Genomic DNA, 18,444 nt, shown 5'->3' with positions numbered 1-18,444 from the left:
AATGTCTATAAGCACAGACTCTCCCCAGCCTATGTTCTTTCACTCCTCCAGTTCTCACTTTATACAAATAACAGTACCTCCATAGGCAAACCCATTAAAGTCCTAAAGTTCGCGGATGACATGACTGCAGTTGGTCTAATCTCTAATAATGATATGACCTGCTTTCAAGGAGAGGTAAACCTTATTGAGGCATGGTGTGCTCGAAACAACTTGGCACTTAATGCATTCAGATCAGTGGAAATGAGAATTGACTTCCACCAACAACTCCCTACCTGCCCTCCCTCCCCCCAGAAATTAATGATCACTCATCATTGAGAGTGTTGTGTCCACTCTATCACTGTTTGGTTTCTCACTACCTCCTCCTTCCCCAAGTTCACGTTGCAGCAAGTGATACTCAGTGGAGAAGATCACTAGCTGTCAGCTAGACACTAAAAGGCCTGTTCATTGCCAGGGTGAAGAAAAGAGCAGAAAGATTACTGCTGACTCCACCCACCCTAGCAATCACCTAGTCACCAAATTGCCATAGAGGAGATGTTACAAGTCCATACCAGAAAGACTACCTGTAATCTCAAAGCTGCTTTCCTGTAGCTATCCAGCTTCTCAACAAAACTCTTTCAAATGTAATATCCCAGCTGTCCCTGCACAACATCCAAATGGTCTTTCCTGCTCTCCTTGTTCTGTTGATAGATAGTCTGCTCATTTGCACACATTTGAGTTTGATTATTGACGCTTGTGCTAATTGCTGATTGCTCATGGCTGTACTATTGTCTTTTAAATAGTTTGTTTCTATTGTGCATGTGTTATTGTATTATCCTGTGTTTATGCTTGGCACCGACCCACAATCAGCTCTGCTAAAGTGTTTCTGAAGTATTGTATTTACTTTATTCTATATTGCTATTGTACCAACTTCATAAGTACTGCTGTACTGCAATAAATAATGTGTACAAATACAATCTGGACATACTGAAGATGAAGTAACATCAACCAACCTGTGGCAGCTGTAGTCTCAATTTGATTTTTCGTAGCTACATGAGCACCTCCACCAAAAATTGCAGCCCACATTTTGCTGTCAAGAGGGTGAGCTACAATACGGAAGAGCTCATTACTGGAATGTGTGCCCAAACCATGAACAAAAAGACTAAGATAAACTGCTGTCAACACCTCACAAAGCAGGACTGTTAACTTGGGCTTGTCTTCTTCTCCAGCTGAATTTAAGAGCTGAGTCAGTTCTTTTATTCCTGGGAATTAGAGAATAATGGAATGAATGTTAAGATTTGTTTAATGCAGTAATCACTTGAAATTTTCTTCCTTTGGTAGCTCTGCTTAACCACTTGCATTTTAAAGAATAATATTACCAATAACTAACAGAACCAAGAAGAATAGAGAACGGAATTTTAACATATGTGCATTCCAAGGAAGTAGAAAAGTTGTTGTAATGAATACTCCAGAAATTAAATGGAAAAATATGGCATCAGTTTCTAACATATACCCATTTCAGAATCTAAATAAAACTTGTGTAATTGCATTGAGGCATCATGAAAAATTACATGTTTAAAACATTTTTCATCAGTGAGTAAAAAGGATAGCATCAAAAATCTAAACATATAAACTACCTGGCCACTGGTCAGGCGATGTATTGGGAGTGACAGAGCCATCTAAACTTGCTGTTCTGTTTGAACGTTGCTGCGTAAACAGAAAACTCTGATAGACCATTCCAGTGAACTGGTTTGCATATAAAGAACTGTAAGAGACAAAGCATGTGTTTATTTTTACAATAAAATATTAGATTACATTATTTTGGTGGTTTACAAATCATATTATGAATCAGGCAGAGGATAACATGTAGACGAACAAACTGAGTGGAAGAGAAAGGACAGACAGGTGGGCAGAGGGGTTGGGGTGGCTCTGCTGGTGAGGAATGAAATTCAGTCCCTTGCGAGGGGTGACAAAGAATCAGGAGATGTAGAGTCAAGACGGATAGAACTGAGAAATTGTAAGGGCAAAAAGACCCTAATGGGAGTTATCTACAGGCCCCCAAATAGTAGTCTGCATATAGGGCGCAATTAGCATGTTGCAAAGGTAATGCTATGGCTGTAATGGGGGATTTCAACATGCAGGTAGACTGGGAAAATCAGTTGGTACTGGACCCCAAGAAAGGGAGTTTGTGGAGTGCCTCCGAGATGGGTTTTTAGAGCAGCTTGTACTGGAGCCTACCAGGGAGAAGGTATGTGAAGAGGAAAGTATTAGCTAAGAACAAAGTTGGGCCCTTGAAGGCAGAAACGGGTGAATTTATAATGGGGAACAAGGAAATGACAGAGGAGTTGAACAGGTACTTTGGATCCGTCTTCACTACGGAAGACACAGACAATCTCCCAGATGTAATAGTGGCCAGAGGACCTCGGGTAAGAAAGGAACTGAAAGAAATTCACATTAGGCAGAAAATGGTGTTGGGTAGACTGATGGGACTGAAGGCTGATAAATCCCCAGGGCCTAATGGTCTGCATCCCAGGGTACTTAAGGAGGTGGCTCTAGAAATCGTGGATGCATTGGTAATCATTTTCCAATGTTCTATAGATTCAGGATCAGTTCCTGAGGATTGGAGGATAGCTAATGTTATCCCACTTTTTAAGAAAGGAGGGAGAGAGAAAACAGGGAATTATAGACCAGTTAGCTTGACATCAGTGGTGGGGAAGATGCTGGAGTCAATTATAAAAGATGAAATAGCAGCACATTTGGATAGCAGTAACAGGATCGGTCTGAGTCAGCATGGATTTACAAGGGGAAATCATGCTTGACCAATCTTCTGGAATTTTTTGAGGATGTATCTATGAAAATGGACAAGGGAGAGCCAGTGGATGTAGTGTACCTGGACTTTCAGAAAGCCTTTGATAAGGTCCCACATAGGAGATTAGTGGGCAAAATTAGAGCACATGGTAATGGGGGTAGGGTACTAACACGGATAGAAAATTGGTTGGTAGACAGGAAACAAAGAGTAGGGATTAACGGGTCCTTTTCAGAATGGCAGGTAGTGACCAGTGGGGTACCACAAGACTCGGTGCTGGGACCACAGCTATTTACAATATACATTAATGATTTAGATGAAGGGATTAAAAGTTACATTAGCAAATTTGCAGATGACACAAAGCTGGGTGGCAGTGTGTGTCAAGTCAAAGTTGAGTTTCTGGAAGGTATTGGGCCCTGGAGGCAAAAGAAAATAATATTTAAAAGGAAGAGCAAGAATTCACTGGCAGACCTGATGGAACCTACTGCCTGAGGGCTGTTTCTGCCCAGAATATTTGGGTGGACCCTGCAGCGTCACAGCGGCAGTCCGAACGGACTTTAAATAATTGTTCAGACTGTTTCATGGAAAAGAGCACTGCTGTCACTGCGTTTGGGTTAACTCCGCCACCGGGATCATCGTGCACAGGCACTTCTCGAAAACGGCGCGAGGCTTAAGAAGAGTTCGCGAACCTTCGACAGAGTTCCCTCAGTTTGGAACCATAATGGCCGGAGGCCATAACGGTCCAGTAGAGAAACGGAGGTGCAGGTCCGAAATTGTCTACGAAGTCTGAGAGGCAGCCAGTTTTTCACCTAATGCTAATGCCTAATGACTTATGACTAACCTTGACTAGACTAATGACTGACTTATGACTGATTATTTATGATTTATGACTACTGACTAATAACTAAGAACAATCTACTGCCGCACTTGCGAAAAATAAAAGGGGAAAAAAAAGGAAAGTTGTTTGGTCATTGAGTGGAATCCGGTTAAAACCAGATAGACGTACTCAGTCCCTTTCAAGTGGGGAAGCTGAAGATGTTCAAAGAGAACCAGAACTCCGACTTGACAGTGTGAAATATGAGGAGGATGTTAGGAGAATGCAGGGTGACTTGGACAGGTGGGGTGAGTGGGCAGATGCAGTTTAATGTGGATAAATGTGAGGTTATCCACTTTGGTGGCAAGAACAGAAAGGCAGATTACTATCTGAATGGTGTCAAGTTAGGAAAAGGGGAAGTACAACGAGATCTAGGTGTCCTTGTTCAACAGTCACTGAAAGTAAGCACGCAGGTACAGCAGGCAATGAAGAAAGCTAATGGCATGCTGGCCTTCATAACCAGGGGAGTTGAGTATAGGAGCAAAGAGGTAAGAGGTCTTCCTGCAGTTGTACAGGGCCCTGGTGAGACCACACCTGGAGTATTGTGTTCAGTTTTGGTCTCCAAATCTAAGACATTCTTTCTATTGAGGGAGTGCAGCGTAGGTTCACGAGGTTGATCCCCGGGATGGTGGGACTGTCATATGTTGAAAGATTGGAGTGACTGGGCTTATATACACTGGAATTTAGAAGGATGAGAGGGGATAAATTAGCCGGTTAACTGTCGGCTAATTATTACTTGGATTGCACTACCTGTATGTATAATCTATATTTTCATTTATATTTATTATTATTATTGTTATGAGCAGAGAGACAACATCTGCCGGAAGTAAATTCCTTGTATGTGCATAGGTACTTGGCGATTAAAGTCTGATTCTGATCTGATTGAAACATATAAGATTATTAAGGGATTGGACACGCTAGGAATCGTGTTCCCAATGTTTGGGGAGTCCAGAACCAGAGGCCAAAGTTTAAGAATAAGGAGTAGGCCATTTAGAAACAGAGTTCAGGAAAAACTTTTTCACCCGGAGAGTTGTGGATCTATGGAATGCTCTGCCTCAGAAGGCAGTGGAGGCCAATTCTCTGGATGCTTTCAAGAAAGATTTAGATAGAGCTCTTAAAGATAGCGGGGTCAAGGGATATGGGGAGAGGGCAGGAACAGGGTACTGATTGTGGATGATCAGCTATGATCACATTGAATGGTGGTGCTGGCTCGAAGGGCTGAATGGCCTACTCCTGCACCTATTGTCTATTTTCTATAAGAGAATGAGAAACAGTGCACAAAATATTATGGAGTTCTTAAAGGTGAATAAAGTATGTGTAAGAGCCATGCATCTGTTCCCTATCTGCTTTGAATTCTGTGTTGTATGTTTATTATAGTAACTAGTCACATGAGTGGGGGGTGTAGTAAAAGTGAAGGGAATAAGTTACGTATTCTTGCCTATTTCGTGGCAGTTTGTAGCATGGGACTGATGGAGGTCGTATCTTTTGCTGAATAATGCTTAGCTTATACTTGGGTATGCTTAAATTCATCGCTTCAAGATTTTAAGTTTGCTAATGCTAATAACAGATGGAATAAAGGATTTTAATTTAGGAGCAATGATTGGAGCTGGGGGCACGCCATGCAAGTATAACAAATCGGCAGGCTCGCAGTTTTGGTTTGTATTGCCGCTACAGTATCGGAAACGTTAAACAGAAAGGTTATTTATAATTGTCTTATCATTTAATTTGATAGAGAGCAGCACAAAAAAATGTATGTACAGGGTTATCGAGAGAGGAGTGTATGCAAGAGGAACAGAAAAATGTTCATGCAGAAAAATTGCTGGCAGATTAGCAAACAAGATTAGCATTACATACTGAGTTAAAATAGGCACCATAAAAGAAAAAAAGCACAAGACAGAATTAAACTTGTGAATGGTGTAACTGTTGTGATAAAGTGGAGCTGGGGAGAGGTGGATAGGGATTAAAGAAATACTCAACGAGTACAAGCACAAGAGATACAATGAAACATATGAAGAGGTGACATCGTGGGACAAGGCAAGAAAATTTCTGAGGGGTGGAAATGGTGGGATAGAAGATCAGGAAAAGAGGCAATAAGATTAAGACAGGGAAACAGAAGAACCTGATAGAAAAACGAATCATAAATTTGGTTTATACTTGCAACATGGTATGTTTTATCAAAAGGAAGGTAAATATCAACTTCCATTAGGTTGAATATGAAGAAATCACAAATAAAACAAAATTTTGGCACAATAATTAGTGTTGATATTATATGGCTCCTATGAACTGGGTTCAATCTTTGACATTGCATGTTGTCTGTGTGGAGTTTGCATATTTACCTTGTGAACAAGTGGGCTTCCCATAGATTCTTTGGTTTCCTCCCACATCCCAAAGATGTGCTGGTAGGCTTACCTGTTAGTATAAATTGCTCCAAGTGTCATTGGTAGCAGAAGAATTGAGGTGAGGAGGAAGGATTTGCTGGCTGATGGGTATGCAAGTCTCAATAGGTTGCACAGATAAGTGAAGGAATGGAAATGGTGGTGGGAAGGAAAAATATGGTAACAAGATGAAAATGAAAGAGGGATATTATGGGAAACTGAATTTGACAACAGTGTTGTTACAGGACACAGAACACAACTGCAGAAGCAGCAGTTAAAGCAATATACACATTATTTGGATTGTAAGAGAAGGAACAAAGAAATAAAACAATAAGGGAAGCTCAAGGTTCTTAATTTTGTTCAGAACAATCAATTGTTTAAAAAGTCTGGAAGAAATCAATGTGAATCTTCTTGAATAGAATTAAATGCAAACCTAGCTTAGCTTAAATATAAATTTTACTTGGGATAATGCTTCAATTAATTAAGCAAATAAAGCTGGAGCAAACAAGAGAAGATCTGCAGATGCTGGAAATCCAAGCAACACACACAAAACTCAGCAGGCCAGGCAGCATTTATGAAAAAGAGTACAGTCGATATTTCGGGTCAAGACTCTTCATCAGAACCCCTGATCATCAGAACTCCTCCAGCATTTTGTGCGTATAACAACACTGGAAGTTCACATTCATTGTTAATGCTCAATCAACTGAAATAGAATGCATGGTGCACAATTTTAGGCTGCAGTCAAATATAGCCTTCAAGTCAGATGTAGTTTTTCAATGCCCGAGGCTGTGGATACCAAACAACACCTGATGTTAACAATGAAACGACAATTCCTACTCCACAAAGAGGGAAAAAAATCATTGACAGGGTACAAAGGTTTAATTCAATATACTGTGTTTACACTTACCTATTACTGTGGCCATCACAAAGACACTGGTAGAGACATGCTGACAGTGAAGCAGCAATAGTGTGCAATACATGGATCTGAAAAATTGAAGAGGTTTAATATTGACTTAAGGAAACAGCAATGCACACACTATTAACACTTAATATTAAAACAAAATAGAAAACCAATATTTTAACAGAGGGATACACAGGGCTCTTTAGGAGACACAATTACTTCAACAATTTCTAGTGATATGATTAAGAAAATAAAATATGTTTCATTTACATTTTGTACACATTACAGTACACTGACCTATGTATGAAAGTAATGAGAGCAATAAACCTATCATTAAGACTTCAAGTTATTCAAAATTGAAGTGGTAGTAGGTAATTGAAGAGCAAGAAAAACAGTTGAACAGAAGGCCTACATATTTGTTTTATGTCATTTTGAAAATTAAATTGCATAATGTTTAGAAGATGTGCAAGTCTCATCAACAGGACAGATGCAATGGAAATGAAGAAACGGAGAGAATGGAATGCAGTCCTTAAAGGAAGAAAGATGGGATGAAATGAAATTAAGATAACAATAGGGCTCTAAAATTGTTATCTATCTCCTGAAGGGGAGACAGAGAGACTCAGAAAGGAATGAGACAGAGATGGGCCATATGAAGATAAAGCCAGTTCAAAGCAAATTAGCAGCACATGAGCAATTGGCTTAATAACCATTGACAATAACAGTAGCTAAGCAATCATTTATATCATTACAGATCATATAACATGAAACTAAAGATACTTACTGAACTGGGCAGAAAATGCAAGTGACAGGAAAAAAAATGAGCTAAAGTACAGTTAGAAGAGAATCTCATTAAAATATTACCTTAATCTCTTGTTTTTAAGATTATGATGTACAAATAAACTCAAGTTGTCTTGTGTGCAATGGAGCAGACAAATTTTATAATTAACTTTGTATTTAAAATAACTTTTTTGCAAAATCTATTTTGAGCTGTGAAAAGTTGAAAATTGTCAACAAATGCCACCTGCTGGATTTTAAAATGCAATACAGGGGAATTAAAAGTTGGCCATTAAACAAACTTTACTTTCAGGACATTTTTCTTCAAACGATTTCTTTTGAAGTGCATCTGCAGTTAATCTACAAAGAATTGCACTAGCAAATCAGATGGCTGCGGACAGTAACATGTTTTTAGAGATGATGGAGGGATTAATATTCATCTGTCACTTGAAGAACTCCTTTCTCTTTTCAAATTGAAAAATGGGACTTTTTTTTTTAAAGTCTTGCCAGTTCATCAGTACTGACAGTTTAATACGTCATCCAATAGTCTCCCTCTCCAACAACACAGCAATTCCAATTACACCACTGTAATGAGAAGATCATGTCCTACATTATGTACTACTAAATATAGAGAGTCAAATGGTAAGCACAGATGACTTGCTAAGATGGATCTTTATAACTGGTAAAATAAAGTTTCAACTTTTTTTTAAGAAGTAAATTCATGTCCATAACATATACATGTAATACCTCAACTCAACATGGTTTCAATTAGCTGAAGGAGTAGGACATTTATCAAAATATTCTACATAGAGCAGGCAGTTTTGAGCAGTTGATATATTTGAACACTCTTGGTTTTCCAAGATCAAGATATTCTTTCAGATTAATTTGTGACAGGAACCAGACTTAATTTAGCAAAGTAAAATGGGGATTTTACAAAGCCATTTACTGTAACGCTTCAAAGTAAACTTCAAAATAAAATTTGGCAAACCTTTCAACGTATCCCAGTTTCAACTTATTCTCTTTTTTTTTTAAATTACTAGTATTTGAACTCTCTTTCTAATCTAAATTGCAAGATCAAAATGACTCCAAAAAGGAGTTTAAGATACATCAGCAGTAACAGAGAAAAACTGCATTATTTCTAACAACTATAAATTCAGCATCATTGTGTGGCTGGGACCATAATAAGAAGGATCCTTAATTTTAAAAAAATGTGCATGGTGAAATGTTAAAAAAATACATCAACTATAACCAACTTTAGATTGTCATTAACTTGCCTGCAGCTTTTTCTTTAGGTAAAATTCCTTGAATATTAAATTTCTGTGATACACAAATAAATATACAAAAACACCACAACTAAATCAATGTCAGAATTTGCAGATTTTGTTGCCAACTTGAGAACACCAAATGCATCTTTTAACTATATCATAATTTTGTTAACTGTTGTTTTTATTTTTCAATTTTAATGAAATATTATTTAACACTAACCTGGTTATTCTTGATGTCTGGATGGGGAGGTGAATCAAATTCCACAATGGTATGCACAATATCATGAGTGAGGTTGCTCAGATGGAGTCTGGGATTTGCCACTACTATTTTAGCACTTGCAGTGCAGGCAAACAGGAGGGGTATTGATGCAAGTTGAAGCAAAGGACTAGTCATTTGTTCCAATGAATGCTCCTAAATCAAAAATATTGATATACGTACATTTACCATTAATACACTGCAAAAATATATACATCTTAAATGCTTGACTCTCACAAGTTACATGGTGGATCTTCAGCCAAAAAAATCTTTTGCCTACTTTGTAAACCTTACACATTATTCTCAGCCCTAACCTGGTTCCTAGCATGTTTTCAAAGAAAGTCAGCTTGGAAAAAAAAACTATGCAATCTTTTTGTACAAATACTGAATATAAGAAGCTGTTCACCTGCTCAGAGTGCTGGAAGGATTTTCAGATACAGAAAACAGGCTGAATCTGGACTACTGGCACATAAAGTGGCATACTGGCATTTTGTTGGGACTTGGGCTAACACTGCAAGAAATAAATCTTCTATATTCAAATGAACTTTAGTCTTTCGCTGTCAGTTAGACATAGGTCTGGATGCACTGAGAAAACTGATACATGAACACAACAATTCAGACCAAGGTCATTAATAGATCTTTTATTAAGGCAGTCATTGCTGAAACAATTACATATAAACTCATCAATAGCTTTAATTACATACATACCATAGTGGTAGGCAAATGTCTGGATCTATAACCAACTGGCTTCATAAATTCTCCTTCAAACCAAATCACAGAATTGTAAAAACTGACGCCAATGAACAAACTATGGTATGACATTATATTGCAATGCAGTTTTAAAAAAGGATGTTTCCTTCAATTGGGATCTGCCACAATGGAATTTAATTAAAGAAAACATAAATTTAAGTGGAATTTAGTAGAACCACCCTCACATTGGTTTTCTCCCTTGAACACTCAATTACACACACTTCAAATGGGCATAAAACCAAGCAATAGTCATTAACAATAACTTTTGCCTTTTGAATTGACACAATACTTGACTACATTTTGCATGCCAAATGAAATGCTCACATAGTTAAAATTCATGCATGGCTTTATAATTACTTAGATCTTGATAAAAATCACAACAATCTTTATTAACAGAGCTATCTGAATAGACTTGAGGGAAATGGCAGCAAATATAAATCATATATGAAAAGTGCTCCATATGTTAAAATTGCTGTGAATTGACAAGAAGATTCCAATTCATGGTCAGTTTCACATTATTTCAAGCGCTCTTGAAATTTTGACATTATGAATATCATTCCTCAAGAGCCTCAGAACTCACACCACCTGGTTAGGAACAGTTATTAGCCCTCAACCATCAGGATAAGTTCACTTGCCCCATCATTGAAATGATTCCAAAACCAATGGACTCACTTTCAAAGACTCTTATGTTCTTGATATTTAGTTCATATTTATTTATTATTCTTTCTTTCTTTTGCATTTACACAATTTGTTGTCTTTTGTACACTGGTGAATGCCAAATAAAAGACTGTTGGTGCAGTCTTTTATTGATTCTATTATGGATTTATTGGAGATACCAGCAAGAAAATGAATCTCGGTTATATATGGAGATATACATGTGATTTGATAATAAATTTACTTTGAACTTTGATCTAATAAGAACTGCTGAAATACATAGTGTAGTAAGATCCAATGTTTAGAATAAAATAATTAGGAATTTGAGAATTTAATATTTGCTCTGGTTATGCTAACCAAATAAAACACTAGAAAGAGCAACAAATTCCATCACCAATTCAATAAAAATATTACACCAGGGCACAAGAAAATTAGGGCAAGCTTAATTCAAACATATGAAAATTACCTGCTGAGATTCTTGCAAAAGAAGAATCAACTCCATCCTGACTGATGCCAAGCCTCCACCATGTGATCCATGAAGACTACAATAACTGAGAAACATCCTTAGAAGAGGCTGGTTTTGCCGAAGCCACAACCTCCTTCTCTGCAAATACTCTTGGTGGTGCAATGTTTTTTGTTGGTCAGTGCCTCCATCTTCTACCTGTTCTCCATTGGGTAATTCATCCCAGACACTTTCAGTATTATCTTTTCTATTTTCTATAATAACATTGTAATTACATGTTTTCTGCAGGGCTATAATTTCTCTCTCAAGCCAATTATACAACTGGTAGCGGAGTTTTCCACCATCTACCTCATAGCCAGTAGAGAGAGTACGCAGCTCTGATGTAAGTATTTTCAAGCATGCTCCAAATTTCAACTGTGCTGCTATAACATCTTCTGATGGACTTAAATATTCATCAGTTAAACTGGAGAAATTTGCACTGGAGGATTTTTTCTCTTGTACCTTCTCAACAATAGGGCTAGGTGGATGTATTTCTTTCATTGAAAGACCAATTTCCTCCTGGTCATCCTCCTTATCACTATCCCACTTTAATTCCAATGGTTGATCTTCAATGACTATAGAGGATTGGCTCCAATCAAAACTAAGAGATGAACTAGATTGCTCATTTGACACCCAGTCAGAAGCAGCTTTGATTCCAAAACCATTTACTGTTGGTGAAGACGAATCAAAATTCAAATGTGTAGATTTTGTTTCTTCTAATAAGGAAATGGCAGTCAAATGAGAAACTCCTTTATTTTGTGAAATCTTTGACTTCATATTGACAACTGGCATTCTAGACAGGACTTCAAGAGCTAACATTGGACAACCAGCTTTAAAATGGGCATTTGCAGTTGTAAAGAATAGTCTTCTTTCAGCTAGGCTGATTTTATCTGCTAGGCCACTTTCCACAGTTAAGCCCATTTGTGATAACATCTTCTCTGATGAAGCAAAATATCGTCGCAACAAAAGAGGGTGCGTCCGCAAATAATTGTAGAAATTAAATACTCCTGGATTGCATGAACTTGATTTACTGCATTCTAAAGAGAAATTGCAAAGAGATTTTCATTTGTTTTTAATCAGAATTTAATGCAAAGTCATTTTAATTCAATTCAACATTATCAATACTCATTGACATTTAAATGAAAATGTTTGCAGATGCTGGTAATCTGATACAAAAACAGAAAATTCCAGAAATTCTCTTCAGGCCAGGCAGCACCCATGCAGAGAAAAATAAAAATAAATTTTCAAGTCAATGGCCTTCCATCAATACTAGAAAAAGTTAGGAAACAGGCATGTTGTAAGTTGCAGAGAAGGGGAAGGACTGGAAAGAACTAAGGGCATGATTGGATAAATAATTATGTTTGCCAGTGAGAGGGGATCTCATACAAAGGGGAATCCCAGACCAAGAAACATTCTAAGGAAAAGTGGCTAGAAGTAAAATGGTCAAAGGATGCAAGGAACAAGAAGAAATAAGGCACTCAATTTGGTGATCAACCATGATCACACAGTGGCAGAGCAGAAAGAAAATGCTGAATGATCTACTACAATTTCTATTTTCTATAAAAATATGGACAAGATCCTACCATGATACTGAACAAAATGACTAACATTCACCCTTAACACTGATGTACATTCTGAATCTTTGTATGTATGGTGTGAAACAAGTAATGGGATTTACTGAGGGATTCTGAAAAATTTTGTTAGCTTTATTTTAAAGTGTTTTAAAAATAAACATTTACTTCAAACAGTTTTAAGATGTTTTCCTAATGACTTGGGGCCTTCTATTAGTTGGGGTCAACCATGGCTGGTACATCCCATCTGTCAGGGAGATATGCAAATCAGTACATTATGATATGGACCTGAGCTGCTGCCCCTCCCCAAGCAGCTGATGAATCTAAAGGAACGGCAGAGAATGATGCAGTTTGGCACCAGTGGTATCACAGGAGTTACCAATTGCCATCGAACTCAACATAGTACTGCCTAAGGAATCCAGGTCTGGATTTTATCCTTGGGATTTACTCCTGAAGCATGCCCCATGAATGGGTATAATCACAAGGCAGCAAAGGTATGAGATCACACAAAATGCTGGTGGAACGCAGCAGGCCAGGCAGCATCTATAGGGCGAAGCACTGTCGATGTTTCGGGCCGAGACCCTTTGTCAGGACTGCCTGGCCTGCTGCGTTCCACCAGCATTTTGTGTGTTTTGCTTGAATTTCCAGCATCTGCAGATTTCCTCGTGAAAGGTATGAGATCAGAGCTTTCCTTCTCCTAGATGAGTTGCCAACCACGGCTGATGAGCTCCATCTGCCTGAAGCCACTGGTTTTAAGGCAACAGTAGAGCTTATCCCCTTCTCCTTTCCTCCAAGCTTAGTAGCTAAGCCACGCATGAAGGCCAGGAGCTGGATTTGGTTGTCAACGGCTATTTGAGGTGCATGCCGTTGGGAGCATTTAATAGGAGTAGGAACTTATCCCCACTGCCATCACTGGCTATAACAACCTTAAGGAACCTTTTCCAATGTGTCATATGTTTAAAAATGACTGAAATCAAACACAGCCAAAGTAAAGGCTCCTGCTAGCAAACATGTTGTCTAACACTGACAGGGATATTTCAGGGTGGGACCTCTTTGGTGTATCACCCAAGACCTGAACTCTGCCCAACTCACACTGCAAGACTCCAAGGTGCAGAGGAACAGTGATTAAAGCCGTATACATCCCGCAGGGTGCATGGATGTTTGGGGGGGGGGGGGGGGGGGTGGTGTAATGATTGCAGTAGGAAGACTGGCACAGAATAATCTAGAATGAAGTATCACTGCTTAACACATGTAATATTATATTTGTGCATAAATAGCAGTTCAGTGATATTAACCTACTACAAAACATCTTGTATGTCTTACTCTGATTCAATCAGTCCAAAAACGATGTTAAAGATACCTTAACAAAAGAATTAAACTATCATTGTAAAATAATATTAAATTTACAATAACATATCAGCATTAACAGGCTGATCATTCTAGTGTCCTAGGCCTAATGACCTATAAATACCTTTGTGTCCTGTCCCACACTCAACAAGCCATTTATTCAACACTTTTTCGCAAGAGTTAACTGAACTTTCTTGTTGAACATCTTACACAAAATTTCATGTGCAAAAGAACAAAAACAGAAAACTCTGCAATACATATTTTTTCAATTCAGTTTTTATTACCTGTTGCTCCATTGGAATCATTTTCTCTCGTTCCTTCTTCCAACAGAGTATTCAGAGAGTTTGTGTAATCTTCCAGTATCCAATAAGCCATGCTTCTCAATACGGGATCAGAATTTCTGAGAGAGGGGTTAAAGTCTTTGTTCTTTTTATCAAAGCCCAGGATCCTTTCTGTAAGTATAGACTTGTAAGTGGATGACACTTCAAATTCTGATTCATACAATCGTGCGATTACGAGGGCTAACTGAACGTCATGAAGTCTTTCAAGACACACCTTACAAATAAAACAGAAATAGCATAATGAGTGACATTTTCACAATTTTAATGCAATTTCATTTGATTATGATACTCTATGATTGCACATGGTCATTCAGTCTCCTGAGGCCAATGTGAGAGTATCCTTCAGGATGGTGAACTCATGGAAAGCATCCAGCCCAGACAGGGTACCTGGCCGACTACTTAAGACCTGTGCTGTTCAACTGGCTGGTGTATTCACTGATATCATTAACCTTTTGCTCCAACAGTCTGAGGTACCCGCCTGCTTCAAGCAGACTTAAATTATATTGGTTCCCAAGAAGAACATGTTAACCTGCCTAAATGACTATCGTCCAGTAGCATTTAAATCCATTGTGATGAAGTGCTTTGAGAAGGTAGTGATGAAGCACATCAGCTCCTATCTGAGGCACGACTTGGACCCACTCTAATTTGCCTGCACAACATGTCAACAGCAGATGCCATTTCATTAGCTCTCCACTCAGTCCTGGAACATCTGGACAGCCCTGCATTCAATACTATCATCCTCTCAAAGCTAATCAATAAGCTCCAAGAACGTGGTTCAACACTTGCTTGTATAATGGATCCTCAGTTTTCCCATTTATAGAACACAGTCAGTTTGGATTGACAACATCATCTCCACAATCAACATCAGTACAGGTGCACCACAAGTGTGTGTGCTTGGCTGCTTGCACTATTTGCTTTATACTTATAACTGTCAGGCTAAGCACAGGTTTAACAGCAATTTTAAGTTTGCTGACTACGTCACTGTGGTTGGCTGAATCAAAGGTGGTAATGAATTAACATATGAGGGAGATTGAGAATCTGGCTGAAAGGTGTCACAACAAGCTCTCACTCAATGTCAGAAAACCAAAGAGCTTGTTACTGAATACAGGAGGAGGAAACTTGAGGTCCATGAGCAGTCTTTGTCACAATATCAGAAGTGGGGTGGACAGAATCAGCAACTTTAAATTCTTTGGTGTTATCACTTCAGAGAGTCTGTCCTTGGACCCACATATAACTGCCATTACAACGAAGGCATGGCAGTGCCTCTACTTCCTTAGGAGTTTGTGCAGACTTGGCATGTCATTCAAAACATTGACAAACATCTATATAAGCGTGGTGGAGAATATACTATTTACATCTTCGCCTAGTATGGGAACACCAGTTCCCCTGAATGGTGAAAAAAAAACCTACAGACAGTAGTGGATACAGCCCAGTCCATCAGAGGTAAAGCCCTTTGTACCACTGAGCACATTTACAAGGAACGCTGTCACAAGAAATCAGCATCCATCATCAAGGACCTGAAACCATCCAGGGCATGCTCTCTTCTCACTGCTGCCATCAGAAAGGAGGTACCAGAGCCTCACGTCCCACACCACCAGATTCAGGAACAGTTATCACCCATCAGCCATCAAGCTCATGAACAGTGGGGATAAATTCACTCACCCCAACACTGAACTAATACCATAACTTATGACTCACTTCAAAGGACTCATGTTCACGACATTAATTGCTTGTTTATTTTTCTTTTTTCTTTTCTTTTTGTATTTGGACAGTTTGTTGTCTTTTGTATATTGGTTGCCTCTGTTGTGTGTGGGTTTTCATTGATTCTATTGTGTTACTTTGTATTTACTATGGATACCCACGGTAAGATGAATCTCAGGGCCATATATGTAGTTTGAACTTTTGAACATAAATCCCAAGAATTGTATTTTAATTCTTTTCTGAGGACAAAGGTAATATGGTACAGTATAAGTTTCATTATGTTTTTAATTGGGTAGATGAACTATATTGACAGAATGCTAGAACAGAACAGTCACTACGTGGATACAAGAGGTAGCAGATGCTGGAATCTAGAGCAACTGTCTGTGGGTTGAATAAAATGGTGCAGAGTTTTGACCTGAAATGGTCACAATTGCTTTCCCTCCCCTACAGATGCTGTTTAATACACTGAGCTTAAGTAGACCGTTTGTTGTTACAGTCACAAACATATCGTGGTGAGACTAAAACTACAAAAGATTGTGTAATCAATTACTGATCAAAGTAATCCTGAGGTCAAGTTATTACAAATAAAACAAAGTTCTAGAGTGCAGATGCTGCGGAGTAAGATTTAGGCATTCATTGGAACGATAGAGAATTTCATATATTTGTTGCAGAATGTTAAAAACTGTTAAGAAAATCATTATCTATTTGGCATAATCAAATGAATGCACATAAATATGCTGAAGTCAGCATTTTGTAGTGTAAAATTCATTATGATTGTCATAGAGCAATAAATTCAGTCCAAAAGTAAGAAAATGGTTGGTTGCGTATTGTTCTGAAAATTCCTACAAACATGACAGCCAGATCCCTCCACAGAAACACTGGCACTTTCACTCAGCAGATCCACACCCATTTCCCACCTGATTCTGATGTTGCTAGAGGGTGGAAAATCTATGAACGTTTTCAACAAGCTCATTCTCCTGAATGAATCATTGACTTATCCACTTAATTTAAGTTAATTGAACTATTTTTTTTAAAAAAGTTTAAATTTCTTTTAAACAAACTTTTAGATATGTTCAAATTTTAATCATTTTTGCATGGTTATGAACATTGCAGACACGTGTACATTCAATCTCTTGAGTTTTGACAGCCAGGATGTCTGGGGGAACAGTTTAACCAGCTGTCTAAACAACAACTAGATGGAGTTTCAATCTGAAAAGTCATGTACCAACTGTGTCAAATATCAGCAGAAAATGAACATCTGCAGATTCTAACAGCTCTTAGGCTGAAAAGTATACCAAATAAATCTGTGTCTCTTCAAGCAAGTCTGAGTTGACAGAGAGCGGAAATTTGCAGCCCTGGATCCTTTCTGGGCAGAAGCAGATTCAGAAGGCAGACAACCAATGAGTATAGTTTACCTGTTGCAGCAGAAAATCAGTAATTCTGAATGCCAGCCTCCATTTTCTTAAATACCCACCATTATTCAGAATCTACTGGCAATATTTTTAAAAATACTCATGGAAAATTATTTGCACATTATTAAATATGAAAGGTTAACAATAATAATGAACGGAGATTATGACAATCCCAATTCTAAAGCCTGACTTTAAATTTAAAAAGTTTATGCTTGTTTGTTATTTATTAGCTCCCAGTGGAGAGTTTGGATACATTTGAGAAATGAACTAGACTGAGCTAAAGTATCCTCTGTATCCAAGAAGCAAACCACCACTCACCATCTATAGGCATTGTTACCAGCTGGGAATAGAAAATACATTGAGCTGAAGGTAAAAATTTGAATGTTTGATCATTCAAACATAGGCATTTTATTTTCTCTAGGTAACAATGAAAATAATTTATAATCATCTTACCTCAATTGCATCCTTCAGGGAACCAGCTAAAAGGAAAAATGCTGCAGCTTGTTCAAATCGTTGTTTACCTAGTAATGCAAAGGCATTCTTCAATGCAGCCTTCCTCCACCTATCATCACAGAAATTTTTCCCAAAAAACTCTGTCATTTTCCTGTCTTGAAGGGACCTGCATATTAAAAAAACCATGTTTCCATTCAAACCACTTAAATGGATATTTTTCCTTATTTAAATGGATCCAGGCTACTGGTAATAATCAGCCCTTTTCAGAAATCAATGCAGTTTTTAAATGCCACTTCCCCAATACATTTAACCTGACAAGAGTAAACATTCAGCAAAATGAAACAAGGGCATTAATAACTTCAAATTTACTCTTAAAGATGCTTTTATTAGTTTTATTTTTAAAGAGCTTCACCAATCCCACCAATCTGCTTGCAAGAATCCTAAGTGCACTTGAATCAATACAAAATGTATATCAGAAGAAACTGT

General features: G+C 38.0%; 1 protein-coding gene across 4 annotated transcripts in view; it reads right to left on the bottom strand.

Annotated features, from left to right (window-relative positions):
- Nucleotides 1–18,444, bottom strand: part of LOC140740147 (dmX-like protein 1) — a 199,016-nt gene that overhangs the window by 68,846 nt on the left and 111,726 nt on the right. For all 4 annotated transcript variants that reach the window (XM_073069129.1, XM_073069102.1, XM_073069122.1 and 1 more), the window contains 7 exons: nt 17,959–18,124; nt 14,336–14,606; nt 11,098–12,170; nt 9,192–9,383; nt 6,939–7,015; nt 1,614–1,741; nt 990–1,238 (listed from right to left, as the gene is read on the bottom strand). In XM_073069129.1, the coding sequence (XP_072925230.1) occupies nt 990–1,238; nt 1,614–1,741; nt 6,939–7,015; nt 9,192–9,383; nt 11,098–12,170; nt 14,336–14,606; nt 17,959–18,124 (2,156 nt within the window). The remainder of the gene's footprint in view (nt 1–989; nt 1,239–1,613; nt 1,742–6,938; nt 7,016–9,191; nt 9,384–11,097; nt 12,171–14,335; nt 14,607–17,958; nt 18,125–18,444) is intronic.

The sequence above is a fragment of the Hemitrygon akajei genome, chromosome 2 (genome assembly GCF_048418815.1).
Source record: "Hemitrygon akajei chromosome 2, sHemAka1.3, whole genome shotgun sequence".
Taxonomy (NCBI): Eukaryota; Metazoa; Chordata; class Chondrichthyes; order Myliobatiformes; family Dasyatidae; genus Hemitrygon; species Hemitrygon akajei.
Note: the sequence above shows the minus strand (reverse complement) of the source record. Positions and strands in the feature narration are given on the sequence as shown.